At 35.6% G+C, this 26,498-nt stretch overlaps 1 protein-coding gene across 3 annotated transcripts in view; it reads right to left on the bottom strand.

Moving 5' to 3' along the window:
* Nucleotides 1-309: 309 nt before the first annotated feature.
* The window catches only part of Nrg (Neuroglian), a 49,963-nt gene continuing 23,774 nt past the window's right edge, over nucleotides 310-26,498 (bottom strand). Inside the window, exons 5-17 of one of the 3 annotated variants that reach the window (XM_089696858.1) lie at nucleotides 24,804-24,994; nucleotides 20,401-20,676; nucleotides 15,361-15,502; nucleotides 12,986-13,113; nucleotides 10,256-10,537; nucleotides 9,516-9,738; nucleotides 8,725-8,869; nucleotides 8,096-8,257; nucleotides 6,699-7,671; nucleotides 5,792-5,996; nucleotides 4,435-4,532; nucleotides 4,111-4,165; nucleotides 310-2,416 (exon numbers count right to left, since the gene is read on the bottom strand). In XM_089696858.1, the coding sequence (XP_089552984.1) occupies nucleotides 2,287-2,416; nucleotides 4,111-4,165; nucleotides 4,435-4,532; nucleotides 5,792-5,996; nucleotides 6,699-7,671; nucleotides 8,096-8,257; nucleotides 8,725-8,869; nucleotides 9,516-9,738; nucleotides 10,256-10,537; nucleotides 12,986-13,113; nucleotides 15,361-15,502; nucleotides 20,401-20,676; nucleotides 24,804-24,994 (3,010 nt within the window). In that variant the 3' untranslated portion in view covers nucleotides 310-2,286. Of the gene's footprint in view, nucleotides 2,417-3,981; nucleotides 4,166-4,434; nucleotides 4,533-5,791; nucleotides 5,997-6,689; nucleotides 7,672-8,095; nucleotides 8,258-8,724; nucleotides 8,870-9,515; nucleotides 9,739-10,255; nucleotides 10,538-12,985; nucleotides 13,114-15,360; nucleotides 15,503-20,400; nucleotides 20,677-24,803; nucleotides 24,995-26,498 lie in introns of those variants that run through there. The other 2 variants (XM_089696856.1, XM_089696857.1) reach the window with 2 other exon arrangements.

The following is a 26,498-nucleotide window of genomic DNA, read 5'->3' as shown; positions in this document are numbered from 1 at the left end:
ATAAAGACGATTGCCACGTTTCAATCCTAACTACACTATGTAATAATGACGAAAAATTCCAAAATTGAAACAGCAATATTGTAGGAATTGTATGAGCGTACAACCTTATTCATAGGAAATATTGAACATCGGTATAGCTACTGAGATTTAAACTTGAAATTTAACCGGCAACGCTACGTCTTTATCTCGTCTAGAAATTTGAAAACATCAACTCGTCAACTGGTAATATGTGAGGTGCACACTTCACGAAGTCAGATAATATTATATTAAATAGTGAATACAAAAAGCCTTAATATACTAGTAGATAACGCGGCGGTCGCTTCTATAAAAATATAGGGTAGAGAGCGTCCGATCGTTGCTGAGATTCTACGCGATATCATAATAGTTTTTCTCGAATTTTTCCCAACTTTCGTTCAGAAAGGCGACTTTCTGGGGACTTCCGAACCCTCGCACGTTTCGAATTGACCGACATATGCGTGTACATTACATGTAAAGTACAATCACATGATCGCCACTCTTCCCATCATTCCGCAAAGCACCAAAGAGGGCCGGCGGTCAAAGCGCTCTATCGCTCATAGAGTCTCACTGCCCGCAGTTTCCGTCATCTATATCGACTCTACATTTATTAAAATAATTCGCCAATTAAATATTCTCATAGCGATCAGTAAATATTTCGTATAATTTCTTTAATCTTCATTGGTGTATATTAATTTGGTGTTTAAGACCTATGGTGATTTGAGCGTGGATACAAAAATATATAAATCGTCGAATACGCTTCGATTATTCGTCTGACTGAAACTTTATATTATAAAAATATATCGATGTATGTAATCGCAACAAGGGAGAATTAAAATACCGTGCTACGAATACGATTTATAAAAAATGAAAGTAAAACTTAAAGATATGTCTTGAAATAAGCTTTTTCTTACCGAAATATAGAAGAATATTTGAAAGGGTCGTACAAAATAAATACACTCCGTGGTCCATTATTTGGTATAGATATGATTACGATATAAAAATAATTTCGACCGATAAATAGAATTTTCTCATAAGATTTTTATTAAAAATTGACTTATCCGCCATATTTTTCTTTATATTACATTAAAATGACGAAATAAAGCGAACTTTGACCACCGGCGACCAGAGCTAAAAAATTTACATTCTTAATTCCGTGACAAAAATAGCTTAAGGGCGCGGACAGATAGCGAAGCGAAGGCGTGGCGAAGCGTTGAGTTAGTGTATTAAAAAAAACAGCATTTAAGTAGATATTCACACAGTACCACGCTTTTGTTTCGCTGTCTGGCGAGTCCTTTATCTGCTTGCCTAACATCCTATCTTATTTAATTGATATCGAGCCAGATATTAACCTACGAATCCAATAATAAACCCCTTCACTTCACTGATTGAGATGAAAAATTACGAGAAAGTTTAAATAATAATAATTCAATGTCATTGATATGGAATATCGGAGTCAAAACAGACAAATGCTTGACTTGAAGCGATTGCAAAAAATGAGCATAAAAATTTCGTACAACTTGTACTTATTTAGTATTTCAATGTAACGGTTACTTAAAAATGTTATGATAGAAAGAGATAGCGACATCATCTGTCTTGTCTCCGATGCACCATATCTTACAAAAGAAAAAAAAAACTACTTTTCTAAATCGTCAAAATCGGACTGTCACATTATACATAATCGTATTACATAAAATCAGTCTCACAAAACAAATCTATATGTCAATGCGTTTTACTAAATTCGACTATTGCAGCCAAACGAAATTCGGACCAAAATAAAAATTCGAGTAGGCTCATTTATAATCTTACGCTACCGGCCCGTGAACTAATAAATTTCAACTAAAAATAAGGTCAGAAAATTAAATGATAAATTTTAAATTATAATATCGTGTGGCCTATGAAGCTAACGTACACTTTGTTTAGAATTCAGGCGGTGAGCCAAGTGTGCACAGGCCACAAGAAATAGCTACCCGCAAATCAAACGATACCCCACGTTGTTTAGACCCCCTTATATCTGAATACCCTAAATGTTGGCTGTTGATACACGTTGTCTTCTTGACGCTAGTAATTTGAGGGGCATAGGTACACTAACTTATAGGTGTATAAATTATTGTGATATTGTAATAACTACCCTTCAAATCCTTACGCTATCGTATCCTACATCCTATATGCGGGTACCGTATCCGCATATTTTTGCTCCATCTTGAAATCATCAAATCTAAACCCGTATCCCATACTATCCACACATAAGGGGGCTGTATGTATGTATGTCTACACATAGGTGGGTGGGTGTGCCTGCGGTGCGGGCGGGGCGGGCGGGGCGGGCGGGGGGGGCAGCACGCGCGCGCCCGGCACGTACTGCCCGATGAACGAACCGTCCTCCGTGAAACGACCTGCAGGATCATTATTATTTATATCAGATAGGTACATATTTTATTTGTTTCCCAAAAAAATAGACTACATAATGTATTATTTTCATTAAAAAAAAATTGGTTGTTTGTAATGTACGTAAGTAAAGGTTTACGATCGAGATGTTTACGTGATAACGTCTTATTGGTGGCAGCGCTCGAGATGAGACGGGAGATCGGTCCGTCTCTATCTCGTTATACCTGCGATCGCGCTCGTGAGGTTTTGGTGTGACACAAGTTTCTGAACATGTCACCCGACTAAAACGATTCTAAAAACGTTATCACGTCAAAAACAAGACATTATAATATACAAAGGACTTAGTAAAATGATACGATCTGCAGACGTGTGCGAGTAAGACACGATTCATCTGTTATTGTTAGGCTGCAATCCTTCCATGTTTGCATTATTATGTTACCTACCATCTTTATCATTATAGGAGTAAAATGGGAAAATAATATCGTCTAAAATTTCGGCAGAGCCTTGTTTAGACTTGAATATCGAAATGAGTTTATTAATTAAAATTTAAATCACTTATATTTCGCGATTAAGCAACCGCGAAATATATGCCTCAACACTTCATATAACAGTTAAAATTTTTATTAAGTCATCTCTTGAAGCGGCTAGCAGTTAAATTATAAAAATTAGGGAGGGATTTTTCATGTAGATACACAACATACAAAATTAACATACTTTTTGCATATTTCCAATGACAAAATAACATGTGAATGACAATGAAAAATTAATAAGGCATAAAAAATAAATGCGACATAGCAATACATATAAAAATAGAGAAACAAAAAAAACAACAAAAACATACCTCACACAAATAAAAAGAAATGAAATAGCAGCTCGTGCGTTGGCAACTGGGAAGGGAGACAAGGACGGAAACAGGACACGTCTATCTATCTATCCTACTCTACAATTAAATGCAAACCATAAACTCAACACAAAGCTCGTGCTACAAAAAATAAAATTTTCATATTAATAAACATTCACTGCGTCACACTCATTACAACTAATAATATCTTTTTTACAACCTAATTATATTTAAATGTGTACTTAATTATAAACTTAAATAGCATTGTTTCGCGAAAACAAGGATACGTGAGGTCAATAAAACTATTTTTGAAATAGTTCAACGACAGGACGCCCGTGTTTCGCGATTCGATAGATTCCAATGCAAGTAGATTCGAACACAACCAATATTTTCTGAAGAAAATTTTTGAATTTCGGCGGGCGATTTTAATCATTTTAAACGGACCAATAAGAACGGCAGCCGTTTTTTTTTGTAGTGTGATTTTTTAATGTAATGCCTTGACACTAGCAAACTACGCCATACGGTTTGAAATTTATACTCAACTTTGAACTACGTCATACATTGCACGAAGTAAAAATAATTTTCAATTTCGCATCTAAGATCTAAACAATAACTAAAAAATAGCACTCGAGCATTATGTATCTAAACAAAATTTCTAAATTAAATTTTCCCTAATCCCAATTTGACATAATCATACGCGCGAAAAGACAACGTTAGTTCGTAGTTCAAAAAGTTGACAGTTTGTTTTTTTTTGCAACGAGACTATAGGCAAAGGTTCGAAAATGGAACGGGGGTGTGTGGGATAAAGGTGGTGCTACACGAGCGTGGCGAAGGCTTGCGAGGCCGAGTCCTGTTGGCTGGCCGCGGGCGGCCGCCGCTTGCGCCCGTACTGCCCGATGAACGAACCGTCCTCGTTCATGCCCGCTGCAATGGGCATGCGTACAGACATACAGACACACGCACATACATGCCGTGGATGATACAAAAATAACAAAAATAAAAAACTACATGCAAAATAAAATGATTACACAATGTATGTATTTTTAGCAGGATCGTAAAATGAAATTAAATACAGGCAACAAAATTTTGCTCTATAAAAATAGCCTAATGAAAAAAAAATCAGGCGTTAAATTATGAAACGTAAAAAAGGAACAAATAAAAATTAGCTGGCTCTAATTAGCAGTACTGCATACCTGTTTCTCCTTCGCCATACTCCGCCATGGAGTCGGTGTCGCTCTCAGGGCCCGGTTTGGTACCGCTGCTCATCGAGTGGCGGGATTTACTGTCCAATCTGAAAATAATGTATTTAATGTATTTATTTAAATAATGTATTTAATGTATAAAAGTTATTATTTCTTAATTATTGTTTAATTTTCTAACAAAATAATAATTAGCGCAACGATGATGCAACAGATGCCACGCTACATGCATTTGGTTAGGATAACTCATCGTCTCGTGTACCTAAACACATGTAATACACGCGTAAACGCGTGAAGGTACGGTTTTTTATTTATTTATCACCTTACGCTTCATGTATTTATGTGAATGCATGTTCGTTCGTTCGTACGTACATACGCGTGGCGTGTGTGCGTGTAGTGATTCACGGTTAATATATGTGTGTGTGTGTATACGTGTGTACGTGTCGCCGACGCACAAGCGAGCGGACGTGTGTGCTTGTGGTCACTTATGGGTGTGTATATATTCACGAGTGTGTCGCTGTTTGTGTGCACGTGTACTGCGCTATACTTTGTGCGTGAACTTGTCCATTCAAAGCGACAGGTTTACGCACAAGGTGCCTCATCAACTGGTAATAATTATAGTCCTTTTCACCTATGATGATTCCTGTGACACTTCATTGTGTTCCGAATTACGTATTTTATGTTTAAAAAGCATAAATAATTTTAATGCATAATATTTTTATTTTAAGGCGGCATTATTACCAAAAATATAAAAATGAAACATCTTAAGCTTCCAAAACAAAAACAGTATTGTTTAGTTTAATATAACGAAAAATAAAATAAAATAACACAAAAATAATACCTACGCATGTACATGAAATGGAACGTTGAAAAATTATAGTGTTGGAAAATCATATAATCGGCCCCCATCTTGTGATCGTTTGTCAATCGATTCAATCGTCTGTACGAGTCCGTCAGTCGTGTATATAAGATGCATTTTTATATTGATACTTTACGTGGTATTCTGCTATTATTACTAATTGTTATTGTTCACTTTTTGTCGCTGTTGTTTGCTAAGATTCCTTAGTTAATTGTAGGCGAAATGCCGAAATAACTAATTTTGGTCCTTTATTCAAATCGATTTCATTTCCATATAAAATATTATCGATTATCGGAAACAATTGATACGATTTCAGTAAAGGCAATCTCTACACGTGTCAACAATCGATATGTCACAGGAATCATCTTAGATGAACAGGACTATAGTATAGTGTATTTTTAATATTTACTACCACTCGTTTATAAGTCACGTACTAACATTAATGGATGTCTGTAATCTAATTGTTTAAAATAAATAAATAGATATACTGACGGGTGCGTGTACTCGTGGAAGCCCGCGTCCGGGTAGTCGGTGCGGCCGTGCGCCAGCTCGCGGTCGTGCACGTCGTACTTGCCGCCCCGGTTGCGGCGCGCCACGCACACCGCCACCAGCACCAGCACGAGGAACGCCAGCGCCACCATCACGCCGATGAACCAGCCCGCCGTCGCCATCGCCTCCTCGCGCATTATCACCGGGTCTGACACAATACGAGAACGGCGCACGTTACTTGTGTCCTTATTAGAGTTCAAGCAACACGATACGAGAACCACGTACAATAATTAATTAGTCATACTAGTTCAGCAGTATGCGTAGGTACAATACAAGAAGTTAATGGTTCAGCAGAAATACGATAGAAATAGAAAGCAGCTCGTGTCCTTTCTACTGGTCCTTTCTAGTTGCAAATTACATGTCACACATCTTAAATTCTAGCAAATTTACATTTGATAACATAACACCCAAAGTATATTTTAAACAGAACAATGGATACAAACACAATTAAAATTAATGAAAAAACATAACATTGAAAATATACACACATATTTTCATAATAAATACGAGTCATATATTTTTTTTCAAATCAGACAAAACGACCATGAACCAAATAGGTGTTACTTACATTAAAATATTCAAAATAAAAAATCACAGCCCAATTTATTTGTATTCCCCACGCACCATAAAAATAAAAATTTTAACACAATAATAGAAGTAACAATACTGACCATGTTTTATTGAAAAATTTGAAATTTTTTTTTTAACTCAAATCTTTAAATAAATGTATGTTTACTACATGATCAGTTAAGTTACAACCTCCAAAACGAACATGTATTAGCACATTATGACAACACACTGTAAACAGTATCCACACTGAAATCCAATTTAAACAACTTACTTAACTTACCGGTAGTAGTGTCCACCTCCATAACTTCACTAGTGCTGAAGTACTCCCCATCATGAGCGGTCACTTTAACCTCGTACACTTGACCTGGCTCCAAGCCTGTCAGCACTACATAGTCATCTTCCGTAATTTCGTTGCTGCTCAACCAATCAGGGTGACCTTTGAGTCTATACCACGCGATGAAGTGTGTTCCAGCATGACCATCTAGAGACGGTAGCCAGCGGACAAGTATATGAGCTGATCCTTCCTTAGCTGGTAGTGTACTCGCTTCGAACACTGGTACATCAGGCACTGAGTTCACCATCGCTTTGGTCGTTTGCTCCACATAGTACTTGTCACCTTCACCCGCTTTAGTCTTAGCACGAATTTCGATGCGGTACTTGGTGTTCGGTTCGAGTCCGGCTAGCTTTGCGCGGTCGAATTTCGGATCGATTTCTTTCTTCCTCTCCTGTATTGGTCCTAGGGATGTGCCACTAACTTTCTGGTAGTAGATCTTGTAGCCGGTCAGTACACCATTCTCATCCATGGGTTTATCCCATTTCAAGAGCATAGCTGACGAACCAATGGGGTACACTTCGAAAGATTTCACTGTGCCAGGTTTTCCTTCTGGAGTAACGAATGATAAAGTTTCACTGGGTGGACCGTTGAACCTGCCGTTGTAGACCAGTATTCTAGCATTATTCTTCTTGAATGGTTTAAATACTGAGACCAGAGCGCTTGAAGCGTCCGATTTCACGAGCACTTCTTTCAATCTATCCTCGTCACCATCAACCCAGGTCTGTATCTTGTATCCTTTGAAGTGTCCTCTCACAGACTCCGCTGGGACTGGATTCCAGCTGAGTAAAGCAGTGTTCCCAGTAGTGACTTGTACAAGAGAGAAGTTGGCGGGTGCTTGTAATGGTGTATCCTCTCCGGACCAACCGATCACTTCCACGGGCGCCACGTTCGATGTGCCTTTCGAGTTCACTGCAATAACCTGGAAAGTATAACTTTGTGTTAAAAATTATAACATTGCAGTCTATTTGAATATTACTTCGTCGAATGTGTTTCGACTTGAACAACAATTAAGATCAATAGTACTACATCTTTGTTGAAGTTTAGCGTAAATTTCCTTTAGTTACTGGAAATGTCGGTCAGTTATGTGTTGTTCTATATGATTATATTATGTCAATTCTATACTCGAACTACTAGGAGGACCGATCAATGATACTTTGTTCGACTTGAACTACTAGAAAGACCGATTAGAAGCACATTTCGGTTCAGTTTTGCCAGTGTATTTATTTATTTGGGTACATCGACAGATCGCACATACATCATTCCTTAATAATAAATACAGAGTAATAATATTCTAATGTTTGACCCTATTATAGATGTACACAGCATTACAAGTGTATGGTCACCTTGATCTTGTAGGGCTGGAAGGTGGGCGTGTTGGGCACGAGCAGCTCGCTGTGCGCCCAGTCGCGCACGGGCTGCTCGCTCCACGCCGCACCGCTGATGTTGCGTCGCCACGACACTTGGTAGTAGAAGCCCGGCCCGTTGTGCTCGATTTGTGGCATTTTCTGCAATTTAATGTTATTTTAATCGTTAGAGGTAAAGTGTAGTTCATTCGCTCCATTACGACACTCGCAGACTGTCACTCCACTGAGAGCGTGCGCCTAGCGTCACCTTTTCAACGGAATATAATTATTCAGTCTTATTATCGTTTTAAATTTTGATTCATCATTGTTGTTATGAGAGCTTATTTTTTTATAGTAGACGCCTGAGCGCTTGCGCCAAAATTTATGAAATAAACGCGTTCTAATAACCTATCACACCACATACATAAAATTGCTTAGGACTGCAACTATATCCCAAGTATCGTTTTTTTTTCATTATCAGTTTTTGATTGGAAATTTAAATCGTACAATGTCTATTTTCAGATCGTACAATGTCTATTCTACTAGCTTGAGAACAAACATAAAGCACCCCTGGCACATAACTAATGCTATTTCCCATTATATTACCCAAAACAAAAGCATCCACTCACCGACCAAGAGATGACCATGTTCGTCGGATCCCGTCCCTTGCCCTCCACATTGTCGGGGTTCTTGTAGGGCACGTCCGGTTGTGTGGTGCACACGTCTGAGTGTTTCGACGGAGTGGATGGCCCCACTTTGTTCCACGCTACCACCCTGACAATAAAATTAATAGTTCATATTTTGTAAATTGTAACATCTTGATAGATTTGCATTTTATAGTTCAGATCTTTATAGAAACACACAATTTATTTGTTCCACTTTTATTTCGATTTTTACCTGAAGATGGTATAACGAAATTGGAAAAAAGGAGGAGGTTATCATTCGGCCGGTATTTTTATAATAAAAATAAATGTGTGTGAGTGGAACTAATGAATTGTGTTTCTTTTGTAATGTTTTGATAAAATAGTGTTATTTGATTAATTCTGATATCGTTTTCACAAAATTAAAACCGGGTAGCTGGAAAGGTTGGTCACTCGGGCTAGAGCATTGGTGCAAAAAAATTTACCACTCATATTTTAAATTGTATACAATTGAATTGTAAAGCTGTGGAAGACGTTTGTAAGATATACGTGTGCAAGATCTAACGAGTTTCTTATTTTAGAGCTAGCGCGCAAGAGCAACTTTGTCTCCGCAACTATTTTGTCTCTCCCATCAATTGTATGGGGAGTTGCGTCGCTACGTGCGCGCACTTTCATACTAGCCCATGGGTGAGTAGAGACAAAATAGTTGCGGAGACAAAGTTGCTCGTGCGCGCTACCTCTAAAAATCCTTTGTTGGTTGAAACTTTAAGAATCCTTACCTGAAAGTGTAATTAGCCCAGGGGGACAAGGACAGCGTCCAAGCTGTATCTATAGCTGGCACCGCATCAGTCGCTTCTAGCCAAGTATCCGGTGTGAACGACGTGTTGTATTGGATGCTGTATCGGAGGATCGGTGCTCTGTTGTCTCCCATCGAGTGCCAGCGGAGTGTTGCTACTTTCTCGTGGCATTCGATACCTTCGAGTGCTGGGGGGTTCGGTTTGTCTGTGGAGGGATGGTATCGGTTAATTGTCTGCATAAGTTGGTTTCTTTAAATATTAGAATATGTTTAATATACAAATTTTGGGGGTATGTTTATCTTAATATTGCATAGGGTGTTTATTATTATTTAAGACAAGTTTATCTAACTTTTTAACTTTTTTTTGATGCTATGAAAACTCATCTATACAAATATTATAAAGAGGAAAGGTTTGATGTTTTGTTTGTTTGTTTGTTTGTATGAATTGAATAGGCTCCGAAACTACTTGGCAGATTTGAAAAATTCTTTCACTGTTGGAAAGCTACATCATTTCTGAGTGACATAGGCTAGGTTTTATCCCGGAAATCCCACGGGAACGGGAACTATGCGGGGTTTTTTTTGAAAACGCGGGCGAAGCCGCAGGCGGAAAGTTAGTCAATAAATATTATAATATTCAATCAAAAATGGTTTAGCCTTTACCACTATTCATTAACTCCGTAACTATCTATGTATCATGGCATTCCAATATTGTTCAAAACTCACCTTGTACAGTTAAAGTAGCCTGCGCACGCGCTTCATCAATCGCCGTGCGTGCTATACACGTATATTCCCCACTATCCAACTCCGTAGTATCCGATATGAGCAGCGAATAATCATTCGTCATTCTGAACCGTGGCTGGTTATCAAAATCAATGGGTTGTCCATCATTGAGCCATATAATTTCGAGTTGGAGGGAATCGTCGGCGTTCGCGTTACAACGGAATGTGGCCGCTGCGCCCGCTGATACTTCGTAGTTTTCTGGCTTGTCCGTGATTACTGTGCGTTCTGTGATGTGGGATTGATAATTAATGTATTATAATATACTGCGATTTATTTCGTATAGAGACTTTAGTTTTTAAAGTTATAAGATTACATACAAGTATGGATGATAGTGCAGTAAAGAGATTTCAATTTACATGATGTCAAATTTATAATAAAATTTTACTGGAAATAAATTTTTTAACCAACAGTGTTTTAAAATTGTTTCACGTTTTTGCCTACACTAAAAGTCATCACACTAAAATTGTAATGTAGCAAAGTCTTTTGTATGTTACAAAACAAAAGCTACATAATCGCTTTAGAAAATGTTTTCACATAATGAACAAAGATTTTTTCTTGTTAGAGTGGTAAAAAATAAACTATTAAAATACTCGAGAAATTATATTAACTATTATAGACTACAAGCCCACATATGAAAAAAATATGGGTCAAATGAACCACCACGGGACATATCTAGTACGAAAGAAGAGCAAAAAATAATAAGATTCATCACTATGCCGTCACTTGTAAGCTGTCCAACTGAGTGCAGATGAGAATTGAAAAGTACAGGTAGACTCGGAAAATTTTGGTCATATATTTCTGTACGGCATTCTTAACCATCGATAGATCCATTAAAAATAATAAGAAACCGCTCAGTGCCGTACAAAAATGTTGGTCCACCAAGTCGGAATTTTAATTTCATTTCCGAGAGTTACCGGGGGTAAATTTGGTCATTTGACCATGTACGGCATCTGTGTCATACTATTGCTATACTGCTTTTAATCCATTATTCCGCAACGCCGTACAAAAATCATGGGGACAAGGGGAAAAAATCGAGAATTGTAATCCCCTCTCTTTCCCCACTCCAGGGGGTCATTTGACACAACACGAAATAAATTTATTTTTAAAGTATTTTATGCATAGATAATATTTTTTCATGTGCCGTACATTTTCGTTGGTTCAAAGGGGAAAAATCTGAAAAAGAAAAAATCCATATAACGAAATGTTTGCTTTATATTTTGATAATAAAATATAAATATACATTAATATTAAGAAGCTCGAGGTGGTTAATTATCACCTTGGAAAGTCGGAGTCAAGTGGAATGGACTCCGTTAAATTGATGAACTAATAAAAAAGCTATGAACGAAAAGATGTGAATTATATGCAATCAGCCCATGAATACAGGTAAAGTCACAAGCAAATGCTAGTATTATATACATATTCAAAATGTACAAGTAAAGCGCTTTCAAATGATACCAAACACGGCATATTTATCTTAACTTTATTTTTTTACTCTGTATGTTTTGTCCGCTAGAGGGCGCCACATTAGATTTTGTGAAACCCCATATAGCTTGTCCTATAATATTTATTTATTTAATTCAGATGCTTCTAATGATATATGTTATTTGTCGAATTCTGATAAGTAGTTTAGAAGTTACGAGGGAATAGATGAACATACATACATGACCTGTCAAAACCATAACCCTCCTTTTGCTTTGCCGTAGTTGGGTAAAAATATGTTAATGCCGTACTGTATCTAATGGCCATAAAGCACCCTTAAAATTGTAGCTTTCGTCGCTTTCATCAGCCTAAAAGATGTGGTCTGCACAAAAATGTACGGCATCGTTTTTTCCTAATTTATCTATGTTAATACTATTTAAAACAACGAATAAAGTGTAGAAAACTATTATATTTCATTAATCTACGATGTTTAAACTTTAACAAAATTTCTGGTTTTGCATTTCTCTAAAATTTTTTTTAGAACGGTTTCTTTTGAACGGCAATACTATACAACAATTGAATTTTACAATATCATGTTAAAAAAAAAGTTCCCGTACAGGGTCAAATGACCTTACAGCTCTTTATATCAAGAAATCGATGAAATTAAGATGATTATTGGTACCTATACATTTAAAAGAACAATTATTTTTTGACGGCATTGCTTTTAATAGTACTTTTGAGTGCTAGATAATGTTTTGGAACCGAAGCCGTACTTAGTCAAATGACCCCCTGGAGTGGGGAAAGAGAGGGGATTGCAACTCTCGATTTTTTCCCCTTGTCCCCATGATTTTTGTACGGCGTTGCGGAATAATGGATTAAAAGCAGTATAGCAATAGTATGACACAGATGCCGTACATGGTCAAATGACCAAATTTACCCCCGGTAACTCTCGGAAATTAAATTAAAATTCAGACTTGGTGGACCAACATTTTTGTACGGCACTGAGCGGTTTCTTATTATTTTTAATGGACCTATCGATAGTTAAGAATGCCGTACAAAAATATATGACCAAAATTTACCGAGTCTACCTGTACTTTTCAATTCTCATCTGCACTCAGTTGGACAGCTTACAAGTGACGGCATAGTGATGAATCTTATTATTTTTTGCTCTTCTTTCGTTCTAGATATGACCCCTGGTGGTTCATTTGACCCATATTTTTTTCATATGCGGGCTTGTAGTCTATTAGTACTTACTCTTAACAGTCAAGGAACCGAAAGCGGATTTCTCTCCAAACTTATTCTTAGCGTAACACTGGTACGTGCCCACGTCTGTGTACGACACGTCACGGATCACCAGATCACCTTCCGGCGTTATGTTGTACCTGAGGAAATAACATGTTTATGAAAAGAAACAAAATATTGAGAAAATAAAAAACATTTCATAATCATTAATATTTTTTTTAAAAAAAGCTTAAACTCATGTAATTATTTTGTTGTCACCAATCCTTCATAAATGTCCAAAGTTTGAATTAAATCTTTTCTTTTTTGTTTAAAGTGGGCCAAAATCGAGTCAAGTAAAGGAAGCTTATTAAAACATCTTAGAAAGAACTGATATGTTTTATTACTATAGAAATTCATTATAATTAGAACATACTTATTTTAATTTTTTTAATATAAACACAAAGTTTATTTTGTCTGATGTTCAATATGTACTTTAAAAGCAACTAAATTAATTCAACAACAAAAAAGGTCCTTAAATTAACACCCTCTATTTGATCCCTAACCTTTAACACATTGAGAACTTCCCTAATAAAGAACACGAGTGCGATAAAATTATCCTTCCAATATATATAAAATTCTACTTATAAATATCAAGGGAGGATCTCATTACAGGGGGTTTCATTTCAGGGTAGATCGTGGCATTGACCCGTGATGGGGAAATTTTAATATTCATGAGTACTCGCTAATTGGTCACGATAACCTTTACCATTTTAATGGCTCAATCTTTTTGCCTTTGAAATCTATTGAATTTATGAAAGGCAAAATGTGGGAAGAACAAAGTGTGATCATTTTTTGATATATGTGATTTATTTATAGAAAACCAATTTGCTAGGGCTTTACTGGTACGAAAATATTGCTAAAGTATACTTTATGTTTTTCTTGCAATAACAAATTTATATTGCTACTAGCGGTCCGCCCCGGCTGAGCCCGTGGTACATGTTTACGTTTTCTCTCCATAAGAACCATCTTCGAACTTCAAGGAATATTATAAAACAAAAACTAAATCAGTTCAGCCGTTCTCGAGTTATGCGCTTACCAACACATTTTGCGATTCATTTTTATTAGATTGAGGGATTTATTTCCAGTGCAGTTATAGTCACAAAAAAATATTTAATAGAGTCATATAGGTAATTAGACTTCTGCGTTATCAGAGATTTTCCATATAAATTTTCACACTATAAGTACATAGTTCTAGACAACATATAAACGATAACAAAAACACTATTTATTTATATTTAAGGGTGATTTATAACCGTCCAATCGCCTTAAGGCTTTGACAGATTTTTTTTGCTATCAATCTTCAGGAGCCATCCATCTTTGTCGACAGAATTGGCGTTAAATAACTATCGACGGTATAATATTTTAGTATTATACATTAAATAAATAAACGGCTTATCCAAATGATCAATATCTATTAAGATTATGACTGTTTCACTGTTTTGAAGGTATTATTGGCAGCTCAATGCCAAAATATAATTATTTAAGTAAACTTTAAATAAATTAAACCATTAGAAGTGATTTGATTGTCTCTGAATATCACTACATAGTATAAAACAAAGTCGCTTTTTCTGTCCCTATTTCCCTATGTCCCTATGTCCCTTTGTACGCTTAAATCTTTGAATCTACGCAACGGATTTTGATGCGGTTTTTTTTAATAGATAGAGTGATTCAAGAGGAAGGTTTATATGTATAATAACATCCATTAAATAGTGGAGAAGTACTGTTATTTTTGAGGTTTCTAATGTGATGTCGTAAATAATTACATTTTTTTCCGCTTATATTGCAAACGCAGGCTGAACCCTACGAGTTTTATCAAAATAATGTGCTAAGTATTGTACATATTGAAAAGGTCTACAGAAAAGTCCGCGATGGTATATGTCTATCTCTTATGGATAACCCACAATAACTTTTTTTTGTCATTTACTTTTTACGACAAATAATGGTTAATTTTCGAAGCGATTTTAACCAATGCAGCATTAATCCTTAACCAATTAAATACCTTGAATGCATTGTTCATTTAATATAGATCTATATGGCCCTTTACACCATATGATTTAAGTGAATATTTTCGAAGATATTACAGTTTTAAAAATTGCGGGACGTAGCGTTTGCGGCGGTACCGGCCGGCCGCCATTGCACCCGTGCGAAGCCGGGGCGGGTCGCTAGTTTACCAATAAATTACATAATATATCCTTTGGTATTTATAAATCAATTCGTCTGTTTGTCGGTATACATACATAGCGTTTTGCGCTTTTAACATAGCGCGTTGTTTTAAAATTCCGAAGAGTAACATATTTAATATTATATTAATTATATAAGTTTGTCTATTTGTCTGTCTGTATACTCACTTGCCACCCGTAACATCGACGTCGTCTCTCATCCACCTGACGATCGGTTTGGGCGCACCGAACACTCGGCACTTGAGCACAGCTTCCGAACCGTCCACTTTTGTCAAGTTCTCCGGTCCTTCCTTGATTTCTGGCGGTATGGCTGTTAGGATTTGTAGATTAGATGTTTGCATGATTCGATATGTTAGCTAAATTGTACAAAAAGTACAGGTAAATTAGCTTGGAGAAATTTTTGCATATGTAGTGGTGTGTATATTACTCAGATCTTAGAGCGCGTTTCCACTATATCGTTCTGGCCTATACAAAAATGTTTCGATATCCTAACATTACTATTTAATTTTATACTTATTCCTAGCAACACTTTTGTTTTCAATAAAAACAAGTTTTTATTTGAAAGAAAATGGTTTTGACTTTATAAAAAAAAATATATCATTCAATTTTACGTCCTTGAGCAAACGACAAGGCGACTACCGTGAAACAATAAAATATCGTGTCCATAATAATTTGTTTCATAATTAATATTTGACCATAATAATTACGAAACAAAACAAATAAATAAATCGTCACTTGATAGTGGAAAGTGGAAACACGCACAAAACCAGAATAAACCAGTTTACGCTGTCCGCAGGTGCCACGTGCAGTCGTTTGGTACCGTTAGAACATAAAGCACATTTCATTCAAAAATTATAATTATTATGTACGTAGTTTAATTGATAAATTTTGTATTTGTTGATTGTTGTTATTATTGTTATAATATTTGTTGAAGTGAATTACATGTCCCGCAGCCGGAGGCCCCAAATGAAAACTCAGATGTACTTAAAAACTACATTTAATAGCTAAAATGAGACTTTTACACCCATGTCTGCACGATGCAGACCGGAGTTAAAGAATGAATTTATACAGTTTAATAATTATAAAGACGTAAGCTTGGATGCTAACTAAGGGAAATCGCATCCACATTCTATTCCCGTGCGAACGGCGTATTCAGCAGTTTTGTATGAAGGCAGGGCCATAACTAGTGTTTAATTTGTGTGTAAGTGTTGTAACTTTATATTGTTAATTCAATATGGCTCCAGTGTTAAAACATGGTCGAGGCAAGCCTTTGACTTCTCAAACTAAAGAATTAAACTTTAAATGTCGTTTCTTTTTCAGGTTAGTAAATTTTTCATTTTAGTAACATTGTTAATGTAAAAGTTATATGTATGTTAAATGTGCAAATATTAAAATAAAGTCTCATCTTTTTCAGAGGAGAAACACATATAGTTTAATTTAAAATCCCTTATATATACAGGGTTACTTGTAAAACACCGGCAACCTCGCAGGACAAGATAGCTAACATCATAAGTAACAACATTTCGACTTTTGATAATTTGTTAGATTTTATTTTCATACAAAAATAAATATTCATTTAATTTTCCGTCTGAATATTATAAACTCTACGCCTCCCAAAAATTACGTAAACAAAAAGCGAACGAGAGGGGGAAGGGGGCGTCGCGTCGTCCATCCGATAATTAATAGAACATAGACTTACAAATGTAAGGAGAGTACAATAAAAGTTTAAAAAATCATTTAAAAATAATTTATTGCGTTATGCCAAAAGTCGTAGAACAAATGTTGTTACTTATGATGTTAGCTATCTTGTCCTGCGAGGTGCTGGTGTTTTACAAGTAACCCTGTATAAAATAAAAACTAAAAATAAAATGTTGTTTTATTTTATTTGCTGACCATACACTACTACAAACGCAAAAATTTCTCCAAGCTAATTTACCTGTAGTATACTTCACTAGATATTTGATAGGGTACACATTCACCAGAAAACATGTGAGATAAGAGATGTGTTGCAGAAGAACAACGATAATACATGATCTCTTAAATGGTTATTTTATACGGATCCTAAAACATTCTATAATCTATATTGGTCAATGTTGAGACAGAATACCGTTACCCCGAGGGACAGTATTTCTAAATGATGTAATAGCGTAACGTACTACCCAATAAGATATCCCTTTGACCACACACTTAAGGCTATAAATTTCCATGCTGTCAGCGATCGCTAATCCGAAATAGCTATGCCCAACACCATCTATCCTAATTACTCGTGCAATCAAACACCGTAGTTCGGAACCTGTAAGTGGCGACGTCCGCAAAATTTGCTAGATTGCGGTGTGGGCGGAGCCATCGCCGGCGACCTGTAGGATGTCGTACATTTCGGCTGACACACCGCTAGACATTCGTCTTGTTTACGCGCTATCTAGCTTGGGAATTAGGGCCCCTTGTGTGTTTATATAATCAGCGTATACCGAGTGTAGAATCTAGGTTTTTCAATATTTGGAAGGTGTGGTGAAAAAATTTAATGGTCGATTTATATGTTAGACTTAAATGTCTTTGGGGTAAGAAACGATTTTATGGACATTTTTATAAGTTATGAATTATTATTCTACTCATACATATAATTTCATATAGTCACATATCTAGGTTTAACAAGTCATGCGTTCAGCACCGACATATGATATCATAGACTGGTTGGCACCAATAAAGAACATGTTATTATTCTTCAAAAACCTTGAATGTTCAGAAGCAATCAAAACAAATGAGATTGACCCCTGCCCTCGACCCGTTAAGTAAATATACTTTCGTAGTGAATCGATAGTTGAGGTGCGATTGGGGTGAGTGACCTGGGGGTGGAGAAATATTTCAGACACTGGGGGTAGTGATCGTCAGAGATGAGATACGAGGACACCTACAGGGGTGTGTATAATAAGGATATTGGAATGCAATTCGATTACGTTGTTTACGGACTGTGCAGGACGGTAAAGGTAGGCAAAATAGGCGAGAGTATCAATAACAAAATTTAAAGTAGAGGTAACCCTTTTTATGTACTATAAAATAAATGTAATAAATTTTTAGCTGATATCAATATCCCGTGCGCAACGACACAACGAATCAAAGTTTTAGAAAGCGTAAACATTTCTAAACAATGTGGCCGTTTTTATAAACCACATTGTCACAATTTGATGACTCTACATTTTCTAAATTGAGTCTCGTCACGACCAAGGCTGCCCTCAGCTATGAGTATACTTTATTATCACCAAGGGTCGAAATAAATAACAGCCAGGTAGCGTGCAAGACACGTGGTCGGAAACAATTAGAAAAATGCAGCTGCACCTTTTTATGACGTCACGCAACTGGAGTAAGCCTTTGTATGAAAACGAAAAAATCCGGCTTTCTGAGCTATTTGTATCATGTATATATTTTACGGTTTTAAAAATGGTGTTATTCATAAAGAAATATTTCTGTTAGCAAATCGCACATATCCCTATCTAATGCTAAAGTACAACATTGAATTGGAATTGCGAAAGCTATTAGAAAAAGTCTGGAAAATTCTCATTTTTCAGGTATACGAGTACAATCGAAATGAAATCGCAGTCGTATGTATTTTGTTTGTATTGTGCGCCTGCAATCTGTTCGTTATCAGATCGCTGTATATTTTATTAAGCTTTTAAATTATTTTTCGACTTTCAAATGGATGAAGTCCAATAAGAGATTTTATTATATTAGTCATAAGTTAAGTTTGTAAGTGTTAAAAGTTTCTTTCTTTTTCCTTTCAATCTTTCATTTTATGAAAAGTATGAGCGGAGCTTTAGAAGTTTGATTTTATGTTGGAAAAGTTTAATTAAAACGTTATATGGAGAACTGCCTGTCAATCATATTGAATTATTAAAACAATGCAATAATATTACAATTCATTTCCTTTGTAAAACGATTTGTTAAATCAGATGTAATATATTCAGTTTATGTATACCTCATACTCATTTTTAATGTTTATTGTTGTGTGCTTGCGTGTGTAGAAAATAAATGCTTTCTTTCTCTCTTTCTAATACAACACGTTTTTGAAATCCCATATAAAGATAGACTAGGTATGTAAGTACTACTATTACAATATAAACCGTTTAAATGTCATGATAAATTGATATTGAATTACTTCAATTGTTTCTCATTTCAATCTATTTATACCGAATTGAATAATGATAAATAAATAACGATACGGTTTCATAATAAAGTATAATATACAATATTTATTAATAAATCTTGGATGATGAGACTTGTAATAAATATAACGACGGTTATGACGTTGAAATTACTCATTAATTTCGCAATTCTATTATATTTTTGTCGCGTGATATATCTACACGTGACTACACAATTAACAGAGTTTGTCTTACTTGTTATAAAACCTACTGAATTTATTTTAAATGTCGTTAAAATCATGTTCTTCGGTAAAATTTCTGCTGATATTTATCTGTTCAAACAAAATAGAACTACTCCAGCAAGCTACACCTAGTTATCTGCCTATCCACAACGAAATTGCAGTACAATAAAAATAGATTTACGATTACATGTAGCGGTGCGTCTCGTAAAAGCCATTACACTATGAAAATGGAATAAAATTGCATGTATTTTCCACCCTAAGGGAAGATGTTGCAGGAACATTACGTCAGCAATTTTGTATCGCCATTGTATTGTCGATTCATACGATAAGATACCCCTGTAGATTATTTGCAGTGGATTTTAAACCCTATTGCATTTGCAGTAGGGTTCAAAATAGATAAATTACTTGGATTATGGTGTATCTTATAAGATGCGCGCCAATGAGGCGTACAAGTAAATGTGCTGTGACTACATTTTAAGGGATCAAGTTATTACTTTATTGTGTACACTTTGGGACATTTTTGTGTATTCATCTAGTTGGGTATAGGGAAAGATGCTTTAACATAAAACGGATCAAAACTAGGAGCAATACGACTCTTAATCTTGTCTAATACACACAAATTCGATGTTTGTAAGTGATCGAGTTTTTCTAGATATGTTTTTAAGTTTTGAATAATAAACCACCTTAGTAAAGTCAAAACGAGTCAATATTAATTAAAACAGGCAAACCTACGAAGTGCTAAAAATTAAAACACATCTCTCATCTCACACTAGCTTAGTATTATTCACTAATCCCACCCATAAAAATAAAAACCAGTCAAAAATACTCACACTGCACATTAATATAGATATCCTTGTAGACGTAACCGTTCGAATTGGTCGCGTTACACCCGTAGTTCCCCGTGTCCTTCTTCACCAGGTCGGCTATAACTATCGTGTTGGCCGTGATCTGTCGTCTCGGGTTCGGTTCCGCCTGTTCTATCGGTTTGCCGTTATGTACCCATGTGATCTGGGGTTCCGGTGTACCCCCAGCTTTACAGTGTATGGTGGCCGTTTCACCTTCGGCGAGGTTCTGGAACTGCGGCTCTTCTATGAAGAACGGTGCGGCTGGAAATTGGATCGAGCGTTAGTTATGTGGTAGTAACAATTTAAGAACATGATTGAAGAGCATTGTTTCAATGTATAATTATGATCTCTTGGTTTTTCTGTTCGGTACATCGAAAATATTATTTAAGGAAAAGATCTGGGCGAAAAATAAACTACACACACCGGCACAATTAGCGGAACAGAAACCGATGCGCGAGAACATCGTCGGGGATTTGAACGAATGGCAGCAAGTTCTCTTTACTGATGAGTGCAGAGTTGTTTTAGAACAGATCTATGGGAGACAGCGAATATGGAGACACAAAGGAGAACGCCACATACAGTCTAATTTTGAACACACAGTGGCTTATGGTGGCGGCTCGATTATGGTTTGGGGAGGGATATGTTTAGGAGCTCGCACGGAGTTAGTGATAGTCACAGGAGGGACCATGACAGCAGATCGATACATCAGAGACATTTTAGAAGAACATGTTGTACCATTTGCCCCATTTATTGGTGACGACTTTATTCTAATGCAAGATAATGCTCGTGCTCGTAGTGCACAATCGGTACAAGCATATCTGAGCCACGTAGGTATACCGGTGATGCAGTGGCCAGCAAATTCCCCCGATATGAATCCGATAGAGCATGTCTGGGACTTGCTAAAAAGAAGGGTTAAATCCAGAATGCCACCCCCCAACAATCTGAATGAACTTGGAAACGCATTACTTGAGGAGTGGGAGAGGTTGACTCAAGAAATCATCGATAACATAATCTGTAGCATGCCCAGACGAATGGAAATCGTAATCAGAGCAAGAGGGGGAAACACTCGTTATTAATTTTGCTTTAATTTTATTGTTAAATCATTTACTGCTTACTTTTTTTTATTTTTTGTGATGGTTCATAATCATCTAAAAATTTCACTTATTACAAATTTCTTTATTTTTCAATAAAAAATAACGAAGACTTTTCAAAGTCGTTGTTAAAAGATGTTAATCAATTTGTTATTTTGTGTCTAATTACATTTTCGTCAAATATATGCGTTATTATCTCATAGTCTCACTTTTTTTTCTGTTCCGCTAATTGTGCCGGTGTGTATATTATTCGTTACTAAATTTTTACTTACTATCGTATCATCGCGAAATTAATTTTTATCGACCGCAGATCGTTTAAAGTGAACTCGAGAATCGATTTATTGTATAAAGAAGTATTATTACCGTCTAATTACATAACCGTAACTATTATTGAATTGATCCTATTAGAATACCCTTATTACCATGCTAGAAGTCATTCGAAGAACAGCAATAACTGTATATTAAACGCAATAACACATTTTACGAGACGTTAAAGCGCCCATAAAACTGGCTCAACATGTCGCCTAATATCCTGACCTTTCCAAGTGGTCCAAATGAAAAATATCTTCACCCGCGGTCCATGTATCAAGTGTAACAATGGACTCCGGAAGTTCCATCACAATTTCAATTGAGGCGAAGCGCCAAGCGCGGGCCGTATACAGGCGCATTATTTCGGACAAGCGCGTGTCGCACTTCCTACTAGGGTTGTCGAACTAATATTCTAACTAGAGTAAATTAACAATGGTCACGGATTCTGACGGCTAACAGTCTTTTATATCAATTGATAGAGGAGGAGAATGGAAACTGAACTCAACTGTTGTCTGACGCGACTAAAATCAAGTTTAAGTCCGCGTACAGATTTTATGGCAAACAATTTATATTGTTTGCCATAAAATCTACAAAACTCGCAACATCAGCCAGATTATCCATGATTTCTTAAAGAATATTTAAGAAAATAATTTAAAATACAGAATATAATTTCGGACGATACATTAATAAACAATATTTCTGAAATAACTGATTGAATAAATAGATTGTCAACCCTATTTCCTGTCCATTAAGGCAAGTGGACGTATTTAATATTCTTTGTTCTTACCGATATCATTTTTCGAAGCCAAAATCGGCTGTTATATTTCAATTTGGAAGTAATGAATGGCTACAAATCACTATGTATACGGTATGTTTGAGCTACAAAATATAATTGTATATTTAATACGTTACACATTCTTCATGTAATACGCATGTACACAATACACATGATAATATGTATTCGTTTGTTTTAAACTTTACAAGCATAAAGAGGCAATTAGTACCTAGTCTTTAATTAGAAACGCGTGACAAATTAACTACAAAACAGTGTTACATATTTTCAAATTCCATATCGGTGCGACATCAGTATTGCGTTGTATTTTCAAAAATAATAATTAAAACTATCTATTCTATATAAAATGTATAATTCACTAAGCAGCAAGCAAGTAACCATGTCGATCTTTATGGTACAAAAATCCTATCAAAAATCCTGCCAAAAATCCTGTCAAAAATCCTGTCAAAAATCCTGTCAAAAATCCTGTAAAAAATCCTGTCAAAAATTACATCAACGATTGTATCAGCACTGTTTGCAACCATTTGGTAATGCCATACGTACTAATAAAACGGCAAAACTCCCAACTTTTAGCATCACAATTTATCGAGCAATAAATAATCAATCTTATATGAACGATCGCTCCCTTGGCAACGATGTGATTAAAGTAATTGCTGAACAAACTGAGCGATACAATCCCCCAGTGTGGGGTAATCAGGAGTCACTGTTTCGCTTCAATCAGAAATTTTCTATTTGATATTTTGTGTTATGCTTTGTGAATATACGGCTAATGTTGAATAACTTTGAAATTATCAGAGATTCATGCTATAGAATGTTTTGAGAATAAGATGGTTAATTATATACAACAACGAAATTATGAATGATAATTAACATTAAAAAATAAATGTATTTACTATTTTATATGCGTAATTAAATCATTCAATTCTTAATAAACAATTAAAAAACTATGTTCGTAGCAAAACCTAGATTAATTATACACCAATTGTGTCTGTTCTGAGTATTTAAATGCAGAAGTTTCAATAACCATGAGTCAATAATTTTATCGATTCGTAGATTTGCTTTTTCAATGCAAGCACTCAGGTAAATTGGTCTAGGCCACTATTTGCCATCAATTTAAAGCACCTGAAATTATTAAATGCTACCTACCCTTCTCTATCAAAGGCTACACGGTTGGAAATATTGTAATCTTTCAGATTTTAAATCAATAGATTTGAAATTGAAGAAATAGTTTCGTGATTTCATAAAATATGATGAATCAGGATATTCTTAAAACATACATAAAACCTACTTACTTACTTAACTAGCTCTGCGACCCAAACAGAGTCTTGGCTTCCGACACGAGTTCATATAACCTAGATTTCTTTAAAACAAAATAAGATACCTAAACATAGTCAATTCACAAATATCTATATAAATATCAACAACAACATCTACCCTAGCGCAACACACCACTCTTAACAGACCAGCAACCTTTTGTCTTCCCCTTAACATTTAACAATTTATAGTTGCAAGTTCAAACACTCGTAATCCGAGACGTTAAAATATGAATTATTTTTCAAGTCAGTGGATATGCGGGGAAGCTTTAGCACTAACAACCCTTCTATGATATATGCACGTTTGTGAGTGCAGACGGTATTCAAGTTAAATTGCGCGTAAGAAGGCGTTACGTAGGCGCGAGCGAAACTGCACTCGCCTTTAGATAGTTTATAGTTGTGTTATATGCTTTTTGTATATTGGCAAAGTTATGGAAGTAAGAACTCTCATACATACGCATTCTATTGAATTTATTTTCCATTAGGTTTTATGATAAAAAATTTAGTTATGAATTTAATATAAAATATTGATGATGGCAGCTCATATGGCAATAAATTCTCTCGAAATAAGAATAGGGCCGACAGAACGCCATATTGCGACGTCATAGCTGTTAATAAGTAATACTTATGTTATTAACAACCTTATATGCAATCAAAACGAAGTATTTCAATTTAATATTTGAGGTAGGCAAACAACTGTTTACAGTTATTGAAATTCAAAGAGTTTTTCCGAGTAAATCGCATTTTTTCAACTGACACATAATATCATTAACGTTTCTTAGTTAGATCGCAGAGCGCGCGAGTTCAATCCAAAAGCTACCAAAAGAACCAAAACAAAAAAAAATATCACAAAAAAATCACAAAAAATAACAAAAAACTCACCTTCAACATTCAACTGTATAGAATACGACTGCGCCTGCCCGACCCCATTGCTGACTTCACACGTATACGTGCCTTGGTCCTCATACCCCGATCTCTTGATCACTAGCGTCTTGCCGTAGTTGTCCTGCGTTATCCGCTGCGAGGATAGTATCGTCCGACCGTCCTTCTTCCAGACCACTTGGGGCAACGGCCTGTTTGGGAAATGCTAATGTAATACCCATATTATAAACCAAATAAAAAGAGCGTGTTTGCCGAGCACACGTGTCAGAAGTAAAACTTCTTTGGCAAGATTTCAAGATAACAAAATCGTTGCTTTACTCCATGACGTGACGGTACTGCAATGACGCGACCTTGAAATTTTACTCTCAACCTAAAGAAGCCTAAAGAAGTTTCACTTCAAAAAGTTTGTTAATTGACATACTTTCATGTTGCTAGAACACTATTTTTCCTTATAGGAAGGGAATATATTTGCGCTGTTTGCAAAACAACATACATAATATATGAATTGGAAATGAAAATTGGCTACGGTTGTTTAGATATACGCAGCATTTTATTAGTGTACTAGCTGTGCCCGCGACTTCGTCCGCGTGGAATAGTGACTGCATAGTAGTTACTACTTAACACTTATATACAACTAAATTATAAGTACTTACACATTATTATAAAGTTAAGAAATAAAATAAATAATAACACAAAAGAACTGTTAGTAAAATTTATTACTAAACTGAGCTATAAAACTTAGGTACAGAAGAGTTCAAAATTTCCAGGATGTGGTTATTCTCCCGCTCCCATATTCCTTCTACTTTCACAGACTTTCAACTTTTCCCTTTCACCCCTAGTAAATGGCAGAACCGATTTTGATCTAAATTCTAAACCATGTCTAATCATACCTATATATTATTATGTACATGTCATATCCTTTCGTTTGGTACTCCATTTGGATTATACAGTATCCCCACTATCACCCCTAAGGTGCCCTATATGTAATAAACAGATTAACCAATTTTGATAAAACATGACTAATTGTAATTCACACGTCATTTGATATGCCGCTTGATTATATTATTTGACCACATTCGATTATTCATTCCCACTTTTACCGCTATAATACATTAATTGTCTTATTATTGGTATTCCTTTTTATTGGCGTATTGTTTTGTTAAAGTTAGTTATAAATATTGTAATACAAATAGCTGTAAGGAATCTATGTATGTAAAAAATAAAATAAAATAAATAAAATAAATCAATAAATGGATGAACCGATTTTGATTGAATTTGCCTCATCATACTTCTCACGTCAGGTCATGCCCTTTCATTTGATATGCCACTTGGGTATATTATTTGACAACTTTTATTCCCACTTTTATACCTATATCCAATAAATGGATGAACCAATTTTGATAAAATATGTCTTATTGTACTTTACACGTCATGTCTTTCATTAGATAAGTCACTTGAGTATATTTGATAAAATTTATTTATTTATTCCCACTTTTACCCCTATATCAAATAAATGGATGAACCGATTTTGATAACATTGGACTACTTAATTGTTTCTGACAGGTCGTCTTTTTTCATTTGATATATCACTTGGGTATAACAGACAGCATTCGTTTTTCTCATTCCCACTTTTGCCCTACATATTGTTGGATGAACCGATTTTGATTAAATATGCCTCATTATACTTCTCACGTC

Source organism: Colias philodice, chromosome 6 (assembly GCF_061535455.1).
Source record: "Colias philodice isolate Cphi_HAF_F1 chromosome 6, ilColPhil1 Martin Lab GWU primary, whole genome shotgun sequence".
NCBI classification, from domain to species: Eukaryota; Metazoa; Arthropoda; class Insecta; order Lepidoptera; family Pieridae; genus Colias; species Colias philodice.
Note: the sequence above shows the minus strand (reverse complement) of the source record. Positions and strands in the feature narration are given on the sequence as shown.